This window comes from Caenorhabditis briggsae, assembly GCF_000004555.2.
Source record: "Caenorhabditis briggsae complete genome, chrI, whole genome shotgun sequence".
Classification (NCBI taxonomy): Eukaryota; Metazoa; Nematoda; class Chromadorea; order Rhabditida; family Rhabditidae; genus Caenorhabditis; species Caenorhabditis briggsae.
The window spans coordinates 8,699,583-8,716,023 of NC_013489.2; the positions used below are offsets into that span (position 1 = coordinate 8,699,583).

At 38.6% G+C, this 16,441-nt stretch overlaps 6 protein-coding genes across 6 annotated transcripts in view; 4 read left to right on the forward strand and 2 right to left on the reverse strand.

Moving 5' to 3' along the window:
* Positions 1 to 2,870, forward strand: part of Cbr-fcp-1 — a gene marked incomplete at both ends in the record, with an annotated part of 3,467 nt that extends 597 nt beyond the window's left edge. Inside the window, 8 exons of the mRNA XM_045238921.1 lie at positions 586 to 762; positions 810 to 938; positions 987 to 1,229; positions 1,272 to 1,559; positions 1,613 to 1,800; positions 1,843 to 2,296; positions 2,346 to 2,474; positions 2,712 to 2,870. Coding sequence (XP_045094863.1) covers positions 586 to 762; positions 810 to 938; positions 987 to 1,229; positions 1,272 to 1,559; positions 1,613 to 1,800; positions 1,843 to 2,296; positions 2,346 to 2,474; positions 2,712 to 2,870 — 1,767 coding nt within the window. The remainder of the gene's footprint in view (positions 1 to 585; positions 763 to 809; positions 939 to 986; positions 1,230 to 1,271; positions 1,560 to 1,612; positions 1,801 to 1,842; positions 2,297 to 2,345; positions 2,475 to 2,711) is intronic.
* Positions 2,871 to 3,790: 920 nt separating this feature from the next.
* On the forward strand, positions 3,791 to 4,714 carry Cbr-syx-7 (the record flags this gene model as incomplete). Its single annotated transcript, XM_002639648.1, has 5 exons — positions 3,791 to 3,866; positions 3,917 to 3,996; positions 4,042 to 4,119; positions 4,170 to 4,448; positions 4,493 to 4,714. The coding sequence occupies 5 exons, from the start codon at positions 3,791 to 3,793 to the stop codon at positions 4,712 to 4,714; spliced, it is 735 nt and encodes a 244-aa protein (XP_002639694.1).
* A 539-nt stretch (positions 4,715 to 5,253) lies between these two features.
* On the forward strand, positions 5,254 to 6,471 carry CBG12414 (the record flags this gene model as incomplete). The annotated part of the gene is made up of 2 exons (XM_045238931.1): positions 5,254 to 5,337; positions 6,217 to 6,471. 2 exons carry the CDS (start codon positions 5,254 to 5,256, stop codon positions 6,469 to 6,471), a joined length of 339 nt encoding a protein of 112 aa, XP_045094862.1.
* A 439-nt stretch (positions 6,472 to 6,910) lies between these two features.
* On the reverse strand, positions 6,911 to 11,519 carry Cbr-tba-6 (the record flags this gene model as incomplete). The annotated part of the gene is made up of 8 exons (XM_002639645.1): positions 6,911 to 7,053; positions 7,102 to 7,199; positions 7,248 to 7,346; positions 7,389 to 7,648; positions 8,122 to 8,236; positions 10,758 to 11,071; positions 11,122 to 11,243; positions 11,297 to 11,519. Coding segments are annotated over 8 exons (1,374 nt in total), but the record flags the coding sequence as incomplete, so codon positions are not given.
* Positions 8,942 to 10,673, forward strand: CBG12413 (the record flags this gene model as incomplete). The annotated part of the gene is made up of 8 exons (XM_045238942.1): positions 8,942 to 8,999; positions 9,044 to 9,251; positions 9,297 to 9,441; positions 9,486 to 9,894; positions 9,941 to 10,207; positions 10,254 to 10,512; positions 10,561 to 10,602; positions 10,646 to 10,673. The coding sequence occupies 8 exons, from the start codon at positions 8,942 to 8,944 to the stop codon at positions 10,671 to 10,673; spliced, it is 1,416 nt and encodes a 471-aa protein (XP_045094861.1).
* Positions 11,520 to 12,906: 1,387 nt separating the features above from the next.
* CBG12411 lies at positions 12,907 to 14,650 on the reverse strand (the record flags this gene model as incomplete). Its single annotated transcript, XM_045238948.1, has 5 exons — positions 12,907 to 13,008; positions 13,050 to 13,310; positions 13,365 to 14,318; positions 14,367 to 14,516; positions 14,561 to 14,650. The coding sequence occupies 5 exons, from the start codon at positions 14,648 to 14,650 to the stop codon at positions 12,907 to 12,909; spliced, it is 1,557 nt and encodes a 518-aa protein (XP_045094860.1).
* Positions 14,651 to 16,441: the final 1,791 nt, after the last annotated feature.

Genomic DNA, 16,441 nt, shown 5'->3' on the forward strand with positions numbered 1-16,441 from the left:
AAGAAAAATGAGTTTTAAAATGCATTTTTAGTGAATAGATCAAACTCTAACTATTAGAAAAAATACAAATGGTAACTGCAGACTGCCGAAAACGTACCATTCTCTATCATCATTTGATTCGCGATCATACTTCTTCTCATCGTCTCTGTTTCTGTCTTTGCGCCGTCCTTCGTCGCGAACTCTACGATGCGACGACGACGACGATGATGTCGCTTTCACATCTTTGCTTCTGCCGCTATTTCTCATTTCGCGCCTCGGAATCGGTGGAGTCTCTTTTTCTCTCTTTGAATACGGTATAGGCGCACGCAAAGAGTTCTCTTGCAGGTCTCGAGCGGAATTACTTTAACATTTTTTGCTTTTCGAAGTCTTTTAATTTTTCGCTTTTTTGTGATGGGACGCAAGTTTTGAAAACCGGAATAATCCGAAAACTCCGAAATTTGTGAAAATTTGAAACTCGAAATTTTCAAATTTCTGAAAATCCCTGCTCCAGAATACCCTTTTCGAAACATAGAACTCCATGCGGTTTGGCAAAGTTCTCTTCGTAATTTGCTGAATTTAATCTTTTGATAATTTTCACTTTTTTAGGGGCAAGTGATTGCTGTAATGGCTGAATGTCGTCATGATATTGTGATCAAAGATATGTGCGGAGATTGTGGAAAAGATTTGCGCGAGAAAGGAGGAAGAGCTGGGCAACGAAAAGAGCAAGCAACCGCGAATGTGTCTATGATTCATCACGTTCCGGAGTTGATTGTGTCGGATTCTGTAAGTCTAGATCAGGAAGGTTGTGTCTCAATGCTTTTAAATTTCAGCTAGCCAAGGAAATTGGTTCGGCAGACGAGACAAATTTGATCACCACCAGAAAGTTAGTTCTCCTCGTTGATCTCGATCAAACAATCATTCACACATCAGATAAACCAATGTCTGTAGACGCCGAGAAGGTAGACGCAATCGGGTAGAAACCACAAGACAACAACCTAAATTTCCAGCACAAGGATATCACCAAATACAATCTGCACTCGCGTGTCTACACCACGAAGCTGCGTCCACATACCACCGAGTTTTTGAACAAAATGTCAGCGATGTACGAGATGCATATTGTGACATACGGACAGCGTCAGTATGCTCATAGGATTGCTCAAATCCTAGATCCAGATGCTCGTCTTTTTGGTCAGCGAATTCTTTCCCGAGATGAATTGTTCTCAGCTCAACATAAGACTAGAAACTTAAAAGTAACAAATCAATCGAGATAATCAATTAAGATCCTGTTTCAGGCACTTTTTCCATGTGGTGACAATCTTGTTGTCATTATTGATGATCGCGCTGACGTTTGGCAGTATTCTGAAGCTCTAATTCAAATCAAGCCGTATCGTTTCTTCAAAGAAGTTGGAGATATCAATGCACCAAAAAATTCGAAAGAGCAAATGCCGGTTCAAATTGAAGACGACGCTCATGAGGATCGAGTTCTCGAAGAAATTGAAAGAGTACTGACCAATATTCATGATAAGTATTATGAGAAACACGATTTGAGAGATGCGGAGCAACCATTGCTTGATGTGAAGGTACGAAAAATAAATGAAATCAATAATGTCATATTCACAATGCGCATTTTTAGGAAGTTATCAAGGATGAACGACATAAAGTTCTCGATGGTTGTGTTATCGTGTTCTCAGGAATTGTTCCAACTGGTGAGAAGCTTGAACGAACCGACATATACCGTCTGTGCATGCAGTTTGGAGCCACCATCGTTCCAGAGGTTACCGATGAAGTCACACATGTCGTTGGTGCTCGATACGGAACACAGTATGTTTTTGCTCAAAATGCATATTTTACCTAAAATTTCAGAAAAATCCATCAAGCTCATCGTCTCGGGAAGTTTGTCGTTACTGTGCAGTGGGTATATGCTTGTGTTGAAAAGTGGATGAAAGCGGATGAGAAGCAGTTCGAATTGACGAAAGAAAGTACTCCACCAGTTGGACGTCCACTTGGATCCAAGTATGTCAGTGATCTGTCTAATATGGATACAATCGGAAAGGCTGCATTGGCGGATATGAATAATGAAGTTGACGAAGCTCTGTCTGATGAAGACGAAGGTGAGGGAGATGATGATGATTCTGATGAGCCAGAACGTCAAGATGAGGATGAAATGAAACAGGAAAAAGGAAGCGAGGAGAAAAAGGAAGAAATTGAAAGAAAGATAGAGAAAACGGATGAAAAAGAGAAGAAGGAAGAAATGAAGGAAAAAGACAACAGGGGACAGAAAAGAAAATATTGCCCAGAAATGGATGATGGGGAAGAGGTAAGAATGTTGTTTTCATTATCACAAATTAATATTTCAACCATGACAGGAGTCGGATTCGGAAGAGGAAGACGATGAGGCTCCAATGTCATACAAGGCTCTTCTATCCAGATCTCGTAAAGAAGGAAGGATCGTTCCTGAAACCGATGAAGATGAAGTTTATGACGTGGATGATGAGGTGAGGAGTTTAAAGCATATTTTTAAAAAATCTAGGCTAATATTTTCAGGCCGCAAGCTTTTTCACAATAGTAAAACATTCTGAAATTTCACTGATTTTTTCGACCTTTAAAAAAAAATTAACGACAATGGGGTCTTGATAATTCTGATAAAAAACCCAGTCCGATGCTGGTTCAAAATTTGATAAAGATCACAAGCGAACGATAGTACACAAATTTTTGAATCATGTTTTTTACAGAAGGGTCATGTCGCTCCAACAAACATGGAAGATGATGACAACGAAGAAGATGAAGACCTTCCAGATTCAGATGACGATGATGAGTTTGAAGACATGGCTGCTCTGATCGAACGTCAGATAAGCGATGCTGCCGATGAAAAGGACAACGAGATGGATTGATTATTTCGAATAAATTATCTGTGCTATTCCCTATTGCATTTTCAAATTATTTCTTTCCATGCTTGTATCTCGTATTCATTATGCTTCGAAGAGGCGATACTCAATAATTCTGTGCTATTTTTACTTTTTTTTCTTCTAATTTAATGTTATCAAATCGTTCAATTGACAATTTCACTTATTTTTAACTTTTTAATCACGTTTTCCGAGAGTTCTGGTCGCTTCTCGTTGTTCTGATCTTAATTTCTTTTATCCGTTTTGTTGTTCTCTGAAAACACGTTTTTTTTGTCTGTTTCTATGTATCCTCTTCGCTCTCTAGCCACACGTTGATCGTCCTCTTTTATGTTACCTCTTGAAATGAATCTGATCCATTTCGTTGCTGTTTGTTGTAGTTCTTAAATGCCGTTCGATTCGGAAGTAAGGAGTATTTCTGTTTTCGGAGAATTTTGATGGTCTAAAATATTTAAATATGTGTGGGATGAGTGTCATTTCTTTTTGATGATTCAGCCTCCATAGATTGCTCGTACTTTGTATACATTCATTTTGTCATTCAAAACATCAGCAAGTCTCTTATTACACAAGCAATCGTTTATACAGGGCAAACTTCTCTAAACTAGATTTTTATTGAATCTTTTTTTTTGCCTTGTAAATATTAATGCAATCTTTCTGATTCAGAATAAGCGTTTTGAGTTATTTTCCACGAGTTTGAATGCGCTATTCACAGAAAAGAAGGTTGATCACGAACCCCTGTTTTTTTTCTTTTTTCTCTGCTGTGGAGCGTATTTGCTTGCTGTCTAGCCTATTATGTATCTAAGTTTTTCTACTGACCACATTGAGCGTGTGTGTGTTCTTTCGTAGTCCAGTATTTATTGATTTCCTTCACAGTCTGAAAATTTCAGTTCGAGGCTTATCTTAAAGCCAGAATGGATTTCAATCGAGATGCAGGAAACGAAACAGTTAGTCAGCTTCAACTCAACATTCAAAATTTGAATCAGCAAGGTTCGATTTTTATATTTTCTCGGTCTGAATTGTTAGAATATTTTTTACAGTAATCCAATTAGAATCATTCATCACTAATCTATCCGACAGCAGTGCAGCTGGACAAAGAGAGCGAGAACTGTTCAATCGGGTTAGTTTTCAGCTGCATACTTGACTTTTGACTTCTGAATTTTAGAAGGCTCACGATGCTCAAGAACTTTCAAAAGAAACAAATGCTCTACTCAAGAAGTTGGTCGTGATGAGCAATTCCGACGTATGCTATCCTTCTTTTCTGGGTTGATTGTGAGTTCTACCCATTTTCAGAAAAATCTTCGCGGTGTTCGAGAACGTCTTCAAAATGAATACATTGGAGTCCTCAACCGTCTTCAAGCTTCGCAACGTAGAGCAGCCCAAACTGAAAAGGCTGGAATGGTGGCAGCAGAAATGGATGCACAAGCGGCGGCTGAAAGTGAAATGTACGGGCAACAGGGAAGACAGGGACAAATGCAGATGACTGCTCAGCAAAAGGGAAATCTGGCTGATATCAAAGAACGGCAGAATGCATTGCAACAGTTGGAGAGAGATATTGGAGATGTGAATGCGGTAAGCCTCATCTTTTATATCAATACGAACTTGTATTTTTTCAGATTTTCGCGGAGCTGGCAAACATCGTTCATGAGCAAGGAGACATGGTGGATTCTATTGAGGCCAACGTTGAACATGCTCAAATTTATGTGGAACAGGGTGCTCAAAATGTGCAGCAAGCTGTCTACTACAATCAGAAAGCACGCCAAAAGAAGCTTCTCCTTCTTTGTTTCTTCATTATCCTCATTTTCATCATTGGTTTGACTATTTATTTGGCTAAGTAGATGTGCAATTCTCGATTTTGAAGAACCGATTATTTTTTCTAAATCGCTATTGTAAAAACTGTGAATCGAGCTTTTTTTCATGTATGTGTTTGTATACAGTCTTACTCATATGCTAAATTTCAATTGTACTTTTTTCTTTTCCATGGATTATAACAAGATCACTTGCTTTTCTCTCACTTGAAAAAAATGAAAATATTGATTGATGACGTACTACTTTGGCGTTCTTTCCGGTCATTCCCAGGAATGATCGGGATCATTTGACCCATGAAACGGTCGCCGCGAGGCAAAACTCTATCAAATTTATGCAAATCCTAGCACAGACAAACAGAGGTTCATCTCGATTTTTTTCTCTCAACACGTTTTCCCATATTCCGGAAAAAACACTGATTTCATTTCAATAGGCAAACCATCACCTATTCTCACCGATTGACGCATTTCGGTGTGAAAATTTGAATTCGCACCGGTGCTGTATAAAACGAAACGTTTTACAAAGAAAACTCTTTTCCTCTTTCCCTTTTTGCCGATAACCGATCTATAGAATGGCTGAAAGCATCATTGATTTTGTGCTTGTTGCAATTATTTTAGCCGCACTGGCTGTTGCCACTTTGATTCTTTTATTTATGGTAAGTTGAATTCAGACTCCTTTCGATGTCTTCTTCTGGTACAAAACCACGCATAAATAAATCCAATATCATTCCGGTACAAAAAAACGGAGCTGTGGAAGAGAAACGCGATACGCCGTGGCAGAAGGTCCGCCAACGACAACTACCGTAGCCTAAAAATATTTTTATTTTCCCGATTCATTATTTCGATTTTCGTGCGTTTCCAGACAATTTCCTCACTTTCAAATTTTTATTTTCCGACTTGTATTGGGAAAATAACAAAAAAAAAACTCTAGGAAAAGCAGTATAAAACGAATTAAATAAGTATAAAGATTTGGTCACTGTAGTTGTCGTTGAGGAACCTTCACGACCACGGCCACTGGCGTTTCTCTTCCACAACTCCGATTTCATTGTACCAGAATAATACGGAAGATGAGCAACCCATAACAATTTTTCAAAATATTTGGAAAAAGGTACCGTAGCAGAAGTGTATATTCAATATTTTTGATTCATCAAGAATCAGTTGAGAAGTTAGAACCTGGTGAGAAGTATGGCCAAAAAGACCTGAAAAGATGTCTGCATATTCAAAGATCTAGAAATACTGGGAAAGTTTTTTGTTTTTTGAGAAGTGTTGATATTTTAAAGCCAAAAAAAGAAGAGAGTTTTTTTTAACGTTTAGTATAACAACATTCATGTGTTTCGACCATTTTGAAATCGGCAAATAGCTGAAAACTAGACATTTTCATCAAATTTCACATCCTCCAAATTTTTTCAAAGTGATCGAAACTACAAAAAATCAAAACACGGGTTTGTATATCTAATTGAACGATACTGTATTATAAAAATTATGTTTCCAAAAATATCCCCCTCAAAAAGTTAAGGAGACGTATTTGGTTACAGTACTCTACCCGAATTCGTCAACCCTTCCAAAAATGTTTGGGTAGGAGGACTGATAAAACGGAAGACGTGGAAACAGGGATTGCACCAAAAAGAACAACTATTCGTGTTGTGAAGTCATTGCCCAATAGTTCCCTTCCACCAACACCATCGGCATACACTAAACCACCGATTCGCAGGTATTTCAATGTTTTAAATTTACCGGGTTCCAGACAAAAACAATTTCAGAGTTCATACAAATCCAGTCGAGGAATCTGAAAGTCCATCGAGGCAGTTCATGTTCATCTATCCGAAAAAGCCAAATTACCAGGTGAGAAACAAATCATATCAGATCTTTCAATATTTAAATAATTTGAATTTGTTTCAGTCAGAACAGTCAACATTCCAAAGTGGCTCAACCAGAAGTTCATATTTGCCAGAGAGAAGAAACTCCCAGTGAAAAAAGAAAAACTATTTAATTAAAAAATATTTATTTGATTTAAAAAACTTTAGATACTGTATGTGTTGTACTTAAAATATATATTTCTGCGGGTTTTTATGCTGATGATTGTAGTCGGTTTTTTTGTATATTTCTTCTTTGATTGCGAATGCGCTCTATCAACAGCATGCTTGATTAACAGTAGAGCGTATTTTCTCTTACTAACACTTTGAATAAATGAAGATTTTAAAAAATAGATTCCGTATACAAAAAGTTGTCTTAATATCTTGAAGCAGCACTTCTTCCCCGATAGGACTGATCATCAATGTCATCTGGAAGCTCATCCTCGCCGATTTCTTCGTAGTCTTTTTCAAGAGCAGCCATGTCTTCTCGAGCTTCAGAAAATTCACCTTCTTCCATACCTGAATTCTCAAAATAAGAGACCTAAATTCCTTCGATAAAGAATTCACCTTCTCCGACATACCAGTGCACAAATGCACGTTTCGAATACATCAAATCAAATTTATGATCCAATCGAGCCCATGCTTCGGCAATCGCAGTTGTATTACTGTAAAACAAAAGCAAAGTTCAGAGACATATGAAACCAAAAGTCAACCTTATCATGCAAACACTTCTTGTTTGTTTTCCCAAATCTCCACCAGGAACCACAGTCGGCGGTTGATAATTGATTCCAACTTTAAAACCAGTTGGACACCTGAAACATCATATTTATGCAAGGATGATCATCACATCATACCATTCAACGAATTGCACCGTCCGTTTTGTTTTAACTGATGCGATTGCGGAATTGATGTCTTTTGGAACGACGTCTCCTCGGTATAGCAGACAGACAGCCATGTACTTTCCACGCCTTGGATCACATTTTACCATTTGATATCCAGGTTCGAAACATGCATGAGTCATATCTGCCACTGTATTCTGTTCATGAGATGCACGCTCAGCAGATACCAATGGAGCATAAGTGACAAGTGGGAAATGAATACGTGGGTATGGAACCTGGAATGTACAGCCAATAAGATATACAAACACGGATTTTTCAGTTGATTTTCGGCTATTTTGGCTATTCTCAGGAGACTGCAGTTCGACTGCCAAGTTTCCGATCACTTTGAAAGTTTTGGAGAATGCAAAACAGACTTACTATTAGATTGAAAACTTTGCATTTACAGAATTTTTTTTGAGAAGTCCTAGTTTTTCAGGTATCAGCCGATTTCGGAAAAATATCCCCTATTGGTCAGATTTTCGTACTATACACATGAAAAAAGAAGAGTCTTTCTGAAATCGGCGAATAGCTGAAAAGCAAGATTTTCAAAACATTTTGCGAATTCAAAGTTTTTAACCTAGGTCTGTTTTACATTCTCCAAAACGTTCAAAGTGATCGGAAACTCGACAGCCGAACTCCAGACTTCTGAAAATAGTAAAAAAAAAACAACTGAAAAATGATGGAATCGTTTTGTAAGTTTCCAGCTCACAAGATTCGTCTGGAATTCGGTGAGATCCACATTAAGAGCTCCTTCAAAACGAAGGGATGCTGTGATCGAGCTGATGATTTGAGCAACCAGGCGATTCAAGTTTGTGTAGGTTGGTCTGAAAAAGATGTTTCAACGATTTCCTGTTTTTTCGAATTTCGAAGGTTTCGTTCTGGTACAAAAAAATCGGAGCTGGGGGAGAGAAAATCTTGTGGGCGAGGCCAACGGTCCACTAGGGACCGTTGGCCTCATTGAACTAGTCTTCCAAGAAAGAAAAAAACAAATTAAGGCCAACCCAAGGCAAAGGCGGAAGGTTTTAGGCGAAAGCTGGGCGAAGTTTTGCCAGCTTTTGAGCGGCGTTTGGGCACCTTCTGGGAAAATCTCAAGCGTAATCTGGCCAAACAGCGCCCAAAAAGGGGCCAACCTTCGCCCAAAAGACGACAGCCGCAGTCGAGTAACGAAAACCATCGTAACCAGAAATTTTCAATTTTTTTCGATATTACTTTTCGACAACTTTTGTCTTGGGAACAACCAGTTAATTAAGAAAATAAAATGTTTCTAAATCCTTTTTTTTTTGATTTTCTCTTCCACAGTTCTGATTTTTGGATACCAGCATAATAGTACTCAATCAAGTTCGCTTATGTCGAACGTTTCATTCCTAATGGATACGTGATCCAGATTTCTTACGTAGAACAACTGGATCGTGTGGCAATACGAAAAGAAATCAACAACCGGAAAAAAATCCCAGCAAGGTACTTCAGTTTTCAACCTCCATACTGAAAATACAAGCCGGTCATCCGAAAACAGACATCTCAAATTTAGTATGAATTCGAACGAACGCAGCAAGTACTTGTGTGATCAATATGGCGAGGCTCTTGGAGGTTTAAAATATGGGAACTGCCAGACAAAAAATAAAACATTTCAGAGCAACTCAAACCAAATAGTTCGCAGTACGTGCTTGCCGATTTGAACAAGAATACATCAAAAGACAATGCAAAGATTGTTCAGAAGATTGATTCTGAATACATTCTCCGTGATCTTCAGAATCAGGCGAACAAGGATCAGGTCTACTCTCGTGATGCTCCAAACCGCCCATTCCTTACTGGAACTCCAGTCAATGCCAAGGAAATCCGGTAATTTTAAAGACTATAAAAGTTATAGAATCGGTCCATATTTAGTTCCCGCATTGAGTCATTGGACAATGCCATTGTGGTCCCTCAGATTATTAATGGAAAAGTGTATTTCACGACTCATGGAGATGCTGATGCACGTACTGCTGTGGAGGGAAGTACTTCGAATCCCAATTTGAATGAGGGGAACGCTGTACGTTTAAAACTAGACTCCTCATTTTTGAATCCGTATTTCAGAGCGGTCCCAAACAAGAGGGCATCGATATTACCAAAGTGAAATTCACTTTCGGTCAACTTGTCACTCTTCTTGGACCTGAAACATGTCAACGTCTTGAACGTGAATTTGCCAAGAACAATAAACTGTCTGATGCGGAAATGAATCAACTGCGTACCGCCCGTGAATCAGTCTCCGAATTGGCTCTTGGCACCGCCCGTTCCACTGAATCCACTCGTACTGCTCAAAGCGTCGAACCAAATCTTTTGAGCACTCGTACAGCCAACTCGCTTGAACCAAATTTATTGAGTGTCTACTCGGCTCGTAGTCCAGGAATCTTCACTAAAAATGATGGAATCCTTACCGCTCAATCCCCAGAGCCTAATCTTTTGAGCGTTAGATCGGCGAAAGACTTGACTGCGATGAGCCCTGGTAATCAAAACAACTAAGTATATCAACCCTTTAGAAATTGTTTCAGGAGTTCTCACTGCCCAAGTCTTGGAGCCCAACCTCCTCTCAACTCGCACTGCTCGTTCCACTGAATCCACTCGTACTGCTCAAAGCGTCGAACCAAATCTTTTGAGCACTCGTACAGCCAACTCGCTTGAACCAAATTTATTGAGTGTCTACTCGGCTCGTAGTCCAGGAATCTTCACTAAAAATGATGGAATCCTTACCGCTCAATCCCCAGAGCCTAATCTTTTGAGCGTTAGATCGGCGAAAGACTTGACTGCGACGAGCCCTGGTAATCAAAACAACAAAGTATATCAACCCTTTAGAAATTGTTTCAGGAGTTCTCACTGCCCAAATCTTGGAGCCCAACCTCCTCTCAACTCGCACTGCTCGTTCCACTTCCAATACGGATCATCAAGAATCGAAGGATGTGCTCACCGCTGTCGAGATTCAACCTCCAACAATTGGAGTTTTGACTGCTCGTAGCATTGCAACTCCTTCTTCGAGTAATCATTCAACTATCACTGCCCAGGAAATTGAATCGATTCGTTCATCGAAAGATGTTCTTACTGCCGTTGAAATTCTGACTGACATGAGGTCTGGGAAATTGAAATGACTTGATTTTAACGGAAAATACATTTTCAGCAGATCCTCCCAAGATGTTCGCACCGCTGTTGAGATTCCAGAGTAAGTTGCAGTATCTAATTGCCGTTTAAAAATCTCTCTTCAGCAACGCCGGCTCCCAAATGACCATCTAACACTACAATGTACGAAGAGGAAAGATAAATAAGTATAACATAGATGTTTGAATGTTTTTTGAATAAAGGATGTGCTTATGTTACCTGGCTAAGTCCAGATTTCTTCTGCAGATATCATAAATTGCCTCGTTGTCAACCATAAAAGTGCAATCAGAATGTTCCAGTGTCGTATGAGTCATCAAAATCGAATTGTAGGGTTCAACCATTGAAGTGGATACTTGTGGTGCTGGATAGATGGCAAACTCGAGTTTTGGTTTCTTTCCGTATTCAGTTGAGAGTCTTTCCATTAAAAGCGATAGAAATCCTGAGCCAGTTCCTCCTCCAAAAGAGTGGAATATCACAAAACCTTGAAGTCCGTTACAGTTCTCAGCAAGTCGTTTCACACGATCCATAACCACCTAAAATCAAAAGTCAAAAATCAAACATTTCGCGTTTTCTATTTTTATACATCAATCATCTCTCTTCCAATCGTATATCTTCCTCTTGCATAGCAATTAGCTGCGTCTTCTTTTCCGGAAAGTAGTTGCTCCGGATGAAAGAGACTACGGTAGGTTCCGGTTCGCACCTCATCTAGAAGAACATAAAAAATAATTTTTCATCTGTGCCAATTCTCGCTAACTCACCTACGACAGTTGGCTCCAAATCGACAAAAAGGCAGCGTGGAACATGTTTTCCTCCAGCTGTTTCAGCGAAGAAAGTGTTGATCGTTTCAGTTTCTTCATCGTAAGAATCATCTTCAACGTGATATCCGTCTGGTTGAATTCCATGTTCCAGACAGAATAGCTCCCAACAGGCGTTTCCAATCTGGACACCAGCTTGACCAACATGAATTGATATAACTTCTCTCTCAAATTATTCTGATTAAGATACTAAGAAATGAAAAAGCCTAACTCACACTTCCTTTGTACTGCGGCATCGTACTCCTACTCCCGCTTTAGTTGGCTTCTCAGCCAAAATAACAAAATGTAAAGTGCTAGAAAAAGAAAGGAGCCTCCGAGCCGAGTGGTGGTACCTTGACGACAAAGCGGAGTCACCATGAGGATGAAACATTAATGTGCACTTTGAGGGGAAAATGTATTGTGGACGGACTATTGTCATGGTGAACACGAGGGACATCCCGCTTTTAGGAAAGATGACAATTTCAAAGTTGAGTACGATTTTAAAGAAAGTAGTCGTTAAAATGAAGGAGATGTTCCGATGGGAGGAAAGAATGAGAAGTGTCAAGACGAAAACCGAACGATAAATTTAAAAAAAATTCAGATTCTCAGGATTTTAGAATCCAGAATCTCAAAATTACAGAATATCGAAATTTCAGGATCTCACTATCAGAATATATTTTAGAACATTCTGGAATTTCTTTTTCGTGGTACAAAATTTAAGAACTTTTGACGTGAGAACTGCTACAAATGAGAACAGTTTACCGGCTCTTATTTTCGGCTCAGGATCCATCTTTTAAAGAAAAATAATTTCGAAATGGTCTCGTTCTTCACAATACTTCAAGATTTTCCAAAAAATTCATGTTTTGGCCTATATTTTAAGAGTTCTTATCCGTACAAATTCTTATTTGTAGCAGTTCTCATTTTCCGAGTCCTCAACCTTTGTACCACTTTCTTTTTTTTAGATGTTCATTTTTTTTGAATTAAGTATTCAGTTTCCTTATTTTTTGAAATTGAACAATCTCAGAATCTCAGAATTTCATAATTTCCGAATTCCAGAATCTCAGAATCTCAGAATCTCAGAAACTCAGAATTTCAGAATTTCAGAATTTCAGAATTTCAGAATCTCAGAATCTCAGAATATCAGAATCTCAGAATCTCAGCAGAATCTCAGAATCTTAGAATCTCAGAATCTTAGAATCTCAGAACCTCAGAATCTCAGACTCTCAGAATCTCAGAATCTCAGAATCTCAAAATCTCAGAATCTTAGAATCTCAGAACCTCAGAACCTCAGAATCTCAGACTCTCAGAATTTCATAATTTCCGAATTCCAGAATCTCAGAATCTCAGAAACTCAGAATTTCAGAATTTCAGAATTTCAGAATCTCAGAATCTTAGAATCTCAGAATCTTAGAATCTCAGAATCTTAGAATCTCAGAACCTCAGAATCTCAGACTCTCAGAATCTCAGAATCTCAAAATCTCAGAATCTCAGAATCTCAAAATCTCAGAAAATTTTTGGTCAAATTCCCCTTTGAATTCATTCACAATTAAAAAATAATTTATAATTCAACGAGTTTATTCAGTGTTCTGTTCATTTTGACGATCCTCAATTCCAGCGCGCAGAAGATCCTCGAGCTTTGCTTTGATGATTTTGCCAAATATTTCCTGGAGGTTCGGCTGAATAAACAAAATTTTTTAACTTCATAGCAACTGTAAACCTTTTCGATTTTCCCAAAGAACTCATCCAGATCGAATGGAGGATTCTCAATGTGTTCACGAACACTACGCTTCACAAAACTGAATTCTGCCCACATTGGAATCTCATTTCGTGGATTATTCTCATCGTCAGTGTCTTCGTCGCTGTTCAAGTCGTCTAAACCGTAGTCAGATGTTGTATTCTCCCGGCAGACACCACGATGAGAAGTCATTTTATTCGAGTTTGTGGTGAATCCAATTTCTTGTTTCTTGACAGAGTGTGTCTGAAATTTGTTACAATGTTCAAATTTTTTTTCTCAGGTGCAAGATTCACTCACCAATACAACGACATCTGAGGTATCAAGCACCGAGGCTTTATCTTCTTTTGGAAACAAATGAACACGAGTTTTCTTGTTTGGGCCTTGTCCTCCAGCCAATGTCTCAGTTCTTTTTAACGATGCACCATGTCGAGAAGACGACTTTTGCTTCATTTTCTGCTCTTCCAGAGCCTTTTTCCTCTCCAAAACTTCCGATGCCTTTCTTTCGTTGTCCTCGCGAATTTTCTCCTTTTTCAGTAGCAACAGTTTCGAACGAAGTTCATTAGCATGTGCCATTTTGCTATCATGACTATCCGAACCACGATTCTCCTTCTTTGTAGTGTGTAGTTTGGTTGGGTCCACCTTAGGAGTTCTGAGGCGGATGTCGGTGGTTCTTGGCGTATGTAAGTTGTTCCGGTTGGAATATTGGTGAGGTGATACTGTAGATGACGCCTTCGGAATTGGTGAAGACAGCTTGGAAGATTTCAGAACTGTGCTTCCTTCTTTTTGTCCTTTGTCTGTGGTTGTGAGGGTTCTAGGCTTACTTTCCTCAACCTCCTTTTTCTCCACAATTTCAACAACAGAACCAGTGGTTTCCAAATCGTTCACATCTTTTATTTGCTCCGAATTGATCTTAATTCCATCGGTCGTCAACTGCTCGTCATCAATCTTCAAAGACAACTCTGTCTTGATTGGAGTGCTCGTAAGAAGTGGGATATTCAACTCCAAATCCTCCACAATTGACATTTCTTCTAACTGCGTAGTAATTGCGTCAGAAATCGAAGGGTTGTCGAGATCATCTTCAGAAGATGTCAACGTTTGACTTCTGATACCACGCCAATCTTCAGTTCTATTTGAAGCAACACCAATTTCCATGTCTTCAAGAGATTCCACTTCAGTTTCAAGGAGATCCATCGTTTCGTTCTTTATCTCTTCCTTCGTTTCTAGATTGGGTACGAAATCTCTGGGAATATCCTGAAAAAAAAAGATTTCCGAACTGTTACCAGTAAGTTCCAATCTCACCTTGAGATACTTCTGAAGTACTTCTTTGACGTCAAACATCGGCTTGTACTTAGCGGTAACGTTGTCCGCAATTTTGTCAACCGCCTCGTAAAACTCAGAGAAAATGTTGAGTGTGTCACTAGAATATGGAATCTCATCGTTATTGAAAATCTGTGATAAGTCTATTACTATGAAAAGTACACTTGAAAAAATACCAATTCGGAGTTCTTCACTTCCATCATCCGTTTCATAGTTGGAGCTAATTCGACAGCTTTTTTTCTGGTATTTCTAGTGCGAGGAGGCATGTTCCTGTAATAATCGTCAAGATTCGACTCTTCTTTTAAATATTTCATTACTGTTCTCAGTGGATTTTCCTTGACCTTATATTTTGAATACTGACTCTCACTTTTTTGAAACTAACAGCTCTGTTAGAAGAATCGTGGATTGTAGAATATGAGCTGGCTTTTGGGTAACCGTGATCTAAATTATTTTTCGACGTGAACTTTCATGGAAGTTAATGAAGAAGCAATGACCATTTGCACCGACGCATCGGTGCAAATGGCAGCTTTGGGAAGTCAGACGCTACACAGGTGATTCGTGATTGACCAATTACAGATGAAGAGCTATAAACGACCCAATTACTCACCTACCGCAAACTAGTGCTTCTACAATTGAACATTCACGAGCACATTGCGTATCTTACTAACTGACCCTATAAAAGGTCTACAATTGACCAGTCGCGAAAAATCTCTTGTTTTTCCTTTTTCGAAGTTCTTTCACCTATTTTGGTTATTTTTCATCGTTTTTTTTCAGTTTCCTTCGCAAATTTTGTCCGTAAATCATTATTTAACCTACAAAAGAATACTAGAATACTGTCTCAGCCAGTATTTTGCTTTTTATTTGCAGAAAAATAGGAAAAATGGCCAGGAGACAAATGTCGGAAGCTAGAAGTCGAAATTTTGGTTTATTCAGGAGGTAGCACTGCTACTGTACTTTCAAAAGGTAAGAAGCGTTCAGAAAGTCCGCATTTCAAATCCAATTTTTTCAGAGAGCCAGGAAATTCTCAATTTTCTGGTACGTCCAAGAAACGACTGAAAAAGAGGAAGGAAGAAAAACTGGAACGGGGGTAGATTTGAAAAAAAAATCTGAGAAAAACTTTAGATTTCAGTCGGAAGTGTCAAATTCGCTGATTTCGAGAAAATTTCCAGCCGATAACTTCTGTCAGTTATAGTACAAAAATTAGTGGAAGCTTAAAATTTCGATAAATCATTTCAGTTTGCTAACCGAGATTCTACAGCGTCTTCTCCTCCCCTACTTGAACCGTCATCGAAAAAGACAAAAGCTGACAGAAGTAGAAGCTTCGACGCCGTTCCAGCCAATACGGCAGATATTTAATTTTTTTCACCCAAAAAACGAAACATGTGCTATTTTTCGGTTTTTGGCTTTGAGATTTTGTGAATTTTGAAGAATTTGAGTTTTTAGACTGGAAATGTGGTAAAATTGAAGCAAAAATTAAGATTTTTAGGCTAATTTTTAACTTTTTAGCTAGATTTTTCAGCTCGGTTTCTTATTAGCCCACTTAATATTTTTTGAGGTTTTTTTCCTAAGCCTGTATTTTAATCGGCATATTTAGGATGCTAGGCCTATTTTCAAGGGTTAAGCCTATTTTTTATTTGCTGAAAGTACTTTTAAGAGCTAAAATGACTTCACGGTGGCTAAGGTACAAAGTGTTCGCCAATTTAGTCATCACATTTTTCCGGAAGTTTTTGAAAGGGTTAAATTAGCCCGACTAATCAGACTTCTGGGTGACGTGGTTTTTGTTTTTGAGAAGATATCTGCTCTTTGTGTTGTTGTAATACTGTGTATTATCTGTCATGTTTTCAATAAATCAAATAAAAAGTCCTCATCAAAAGGAGAACAATTCGTGTGGGGGGAGGGGAATACATTTGAAACTATTTTTCCATTCGAAATCGTATTGTGGATCCACGTGAAAAATTTTTTCTGCAATTTCTTTCCAAGTGATGAAAATTTCTTCCCGTGAACTAATATCACGGGGAAAAAAGCAACAAAAAAAAGCAACAGAAAAAATGCTCCCT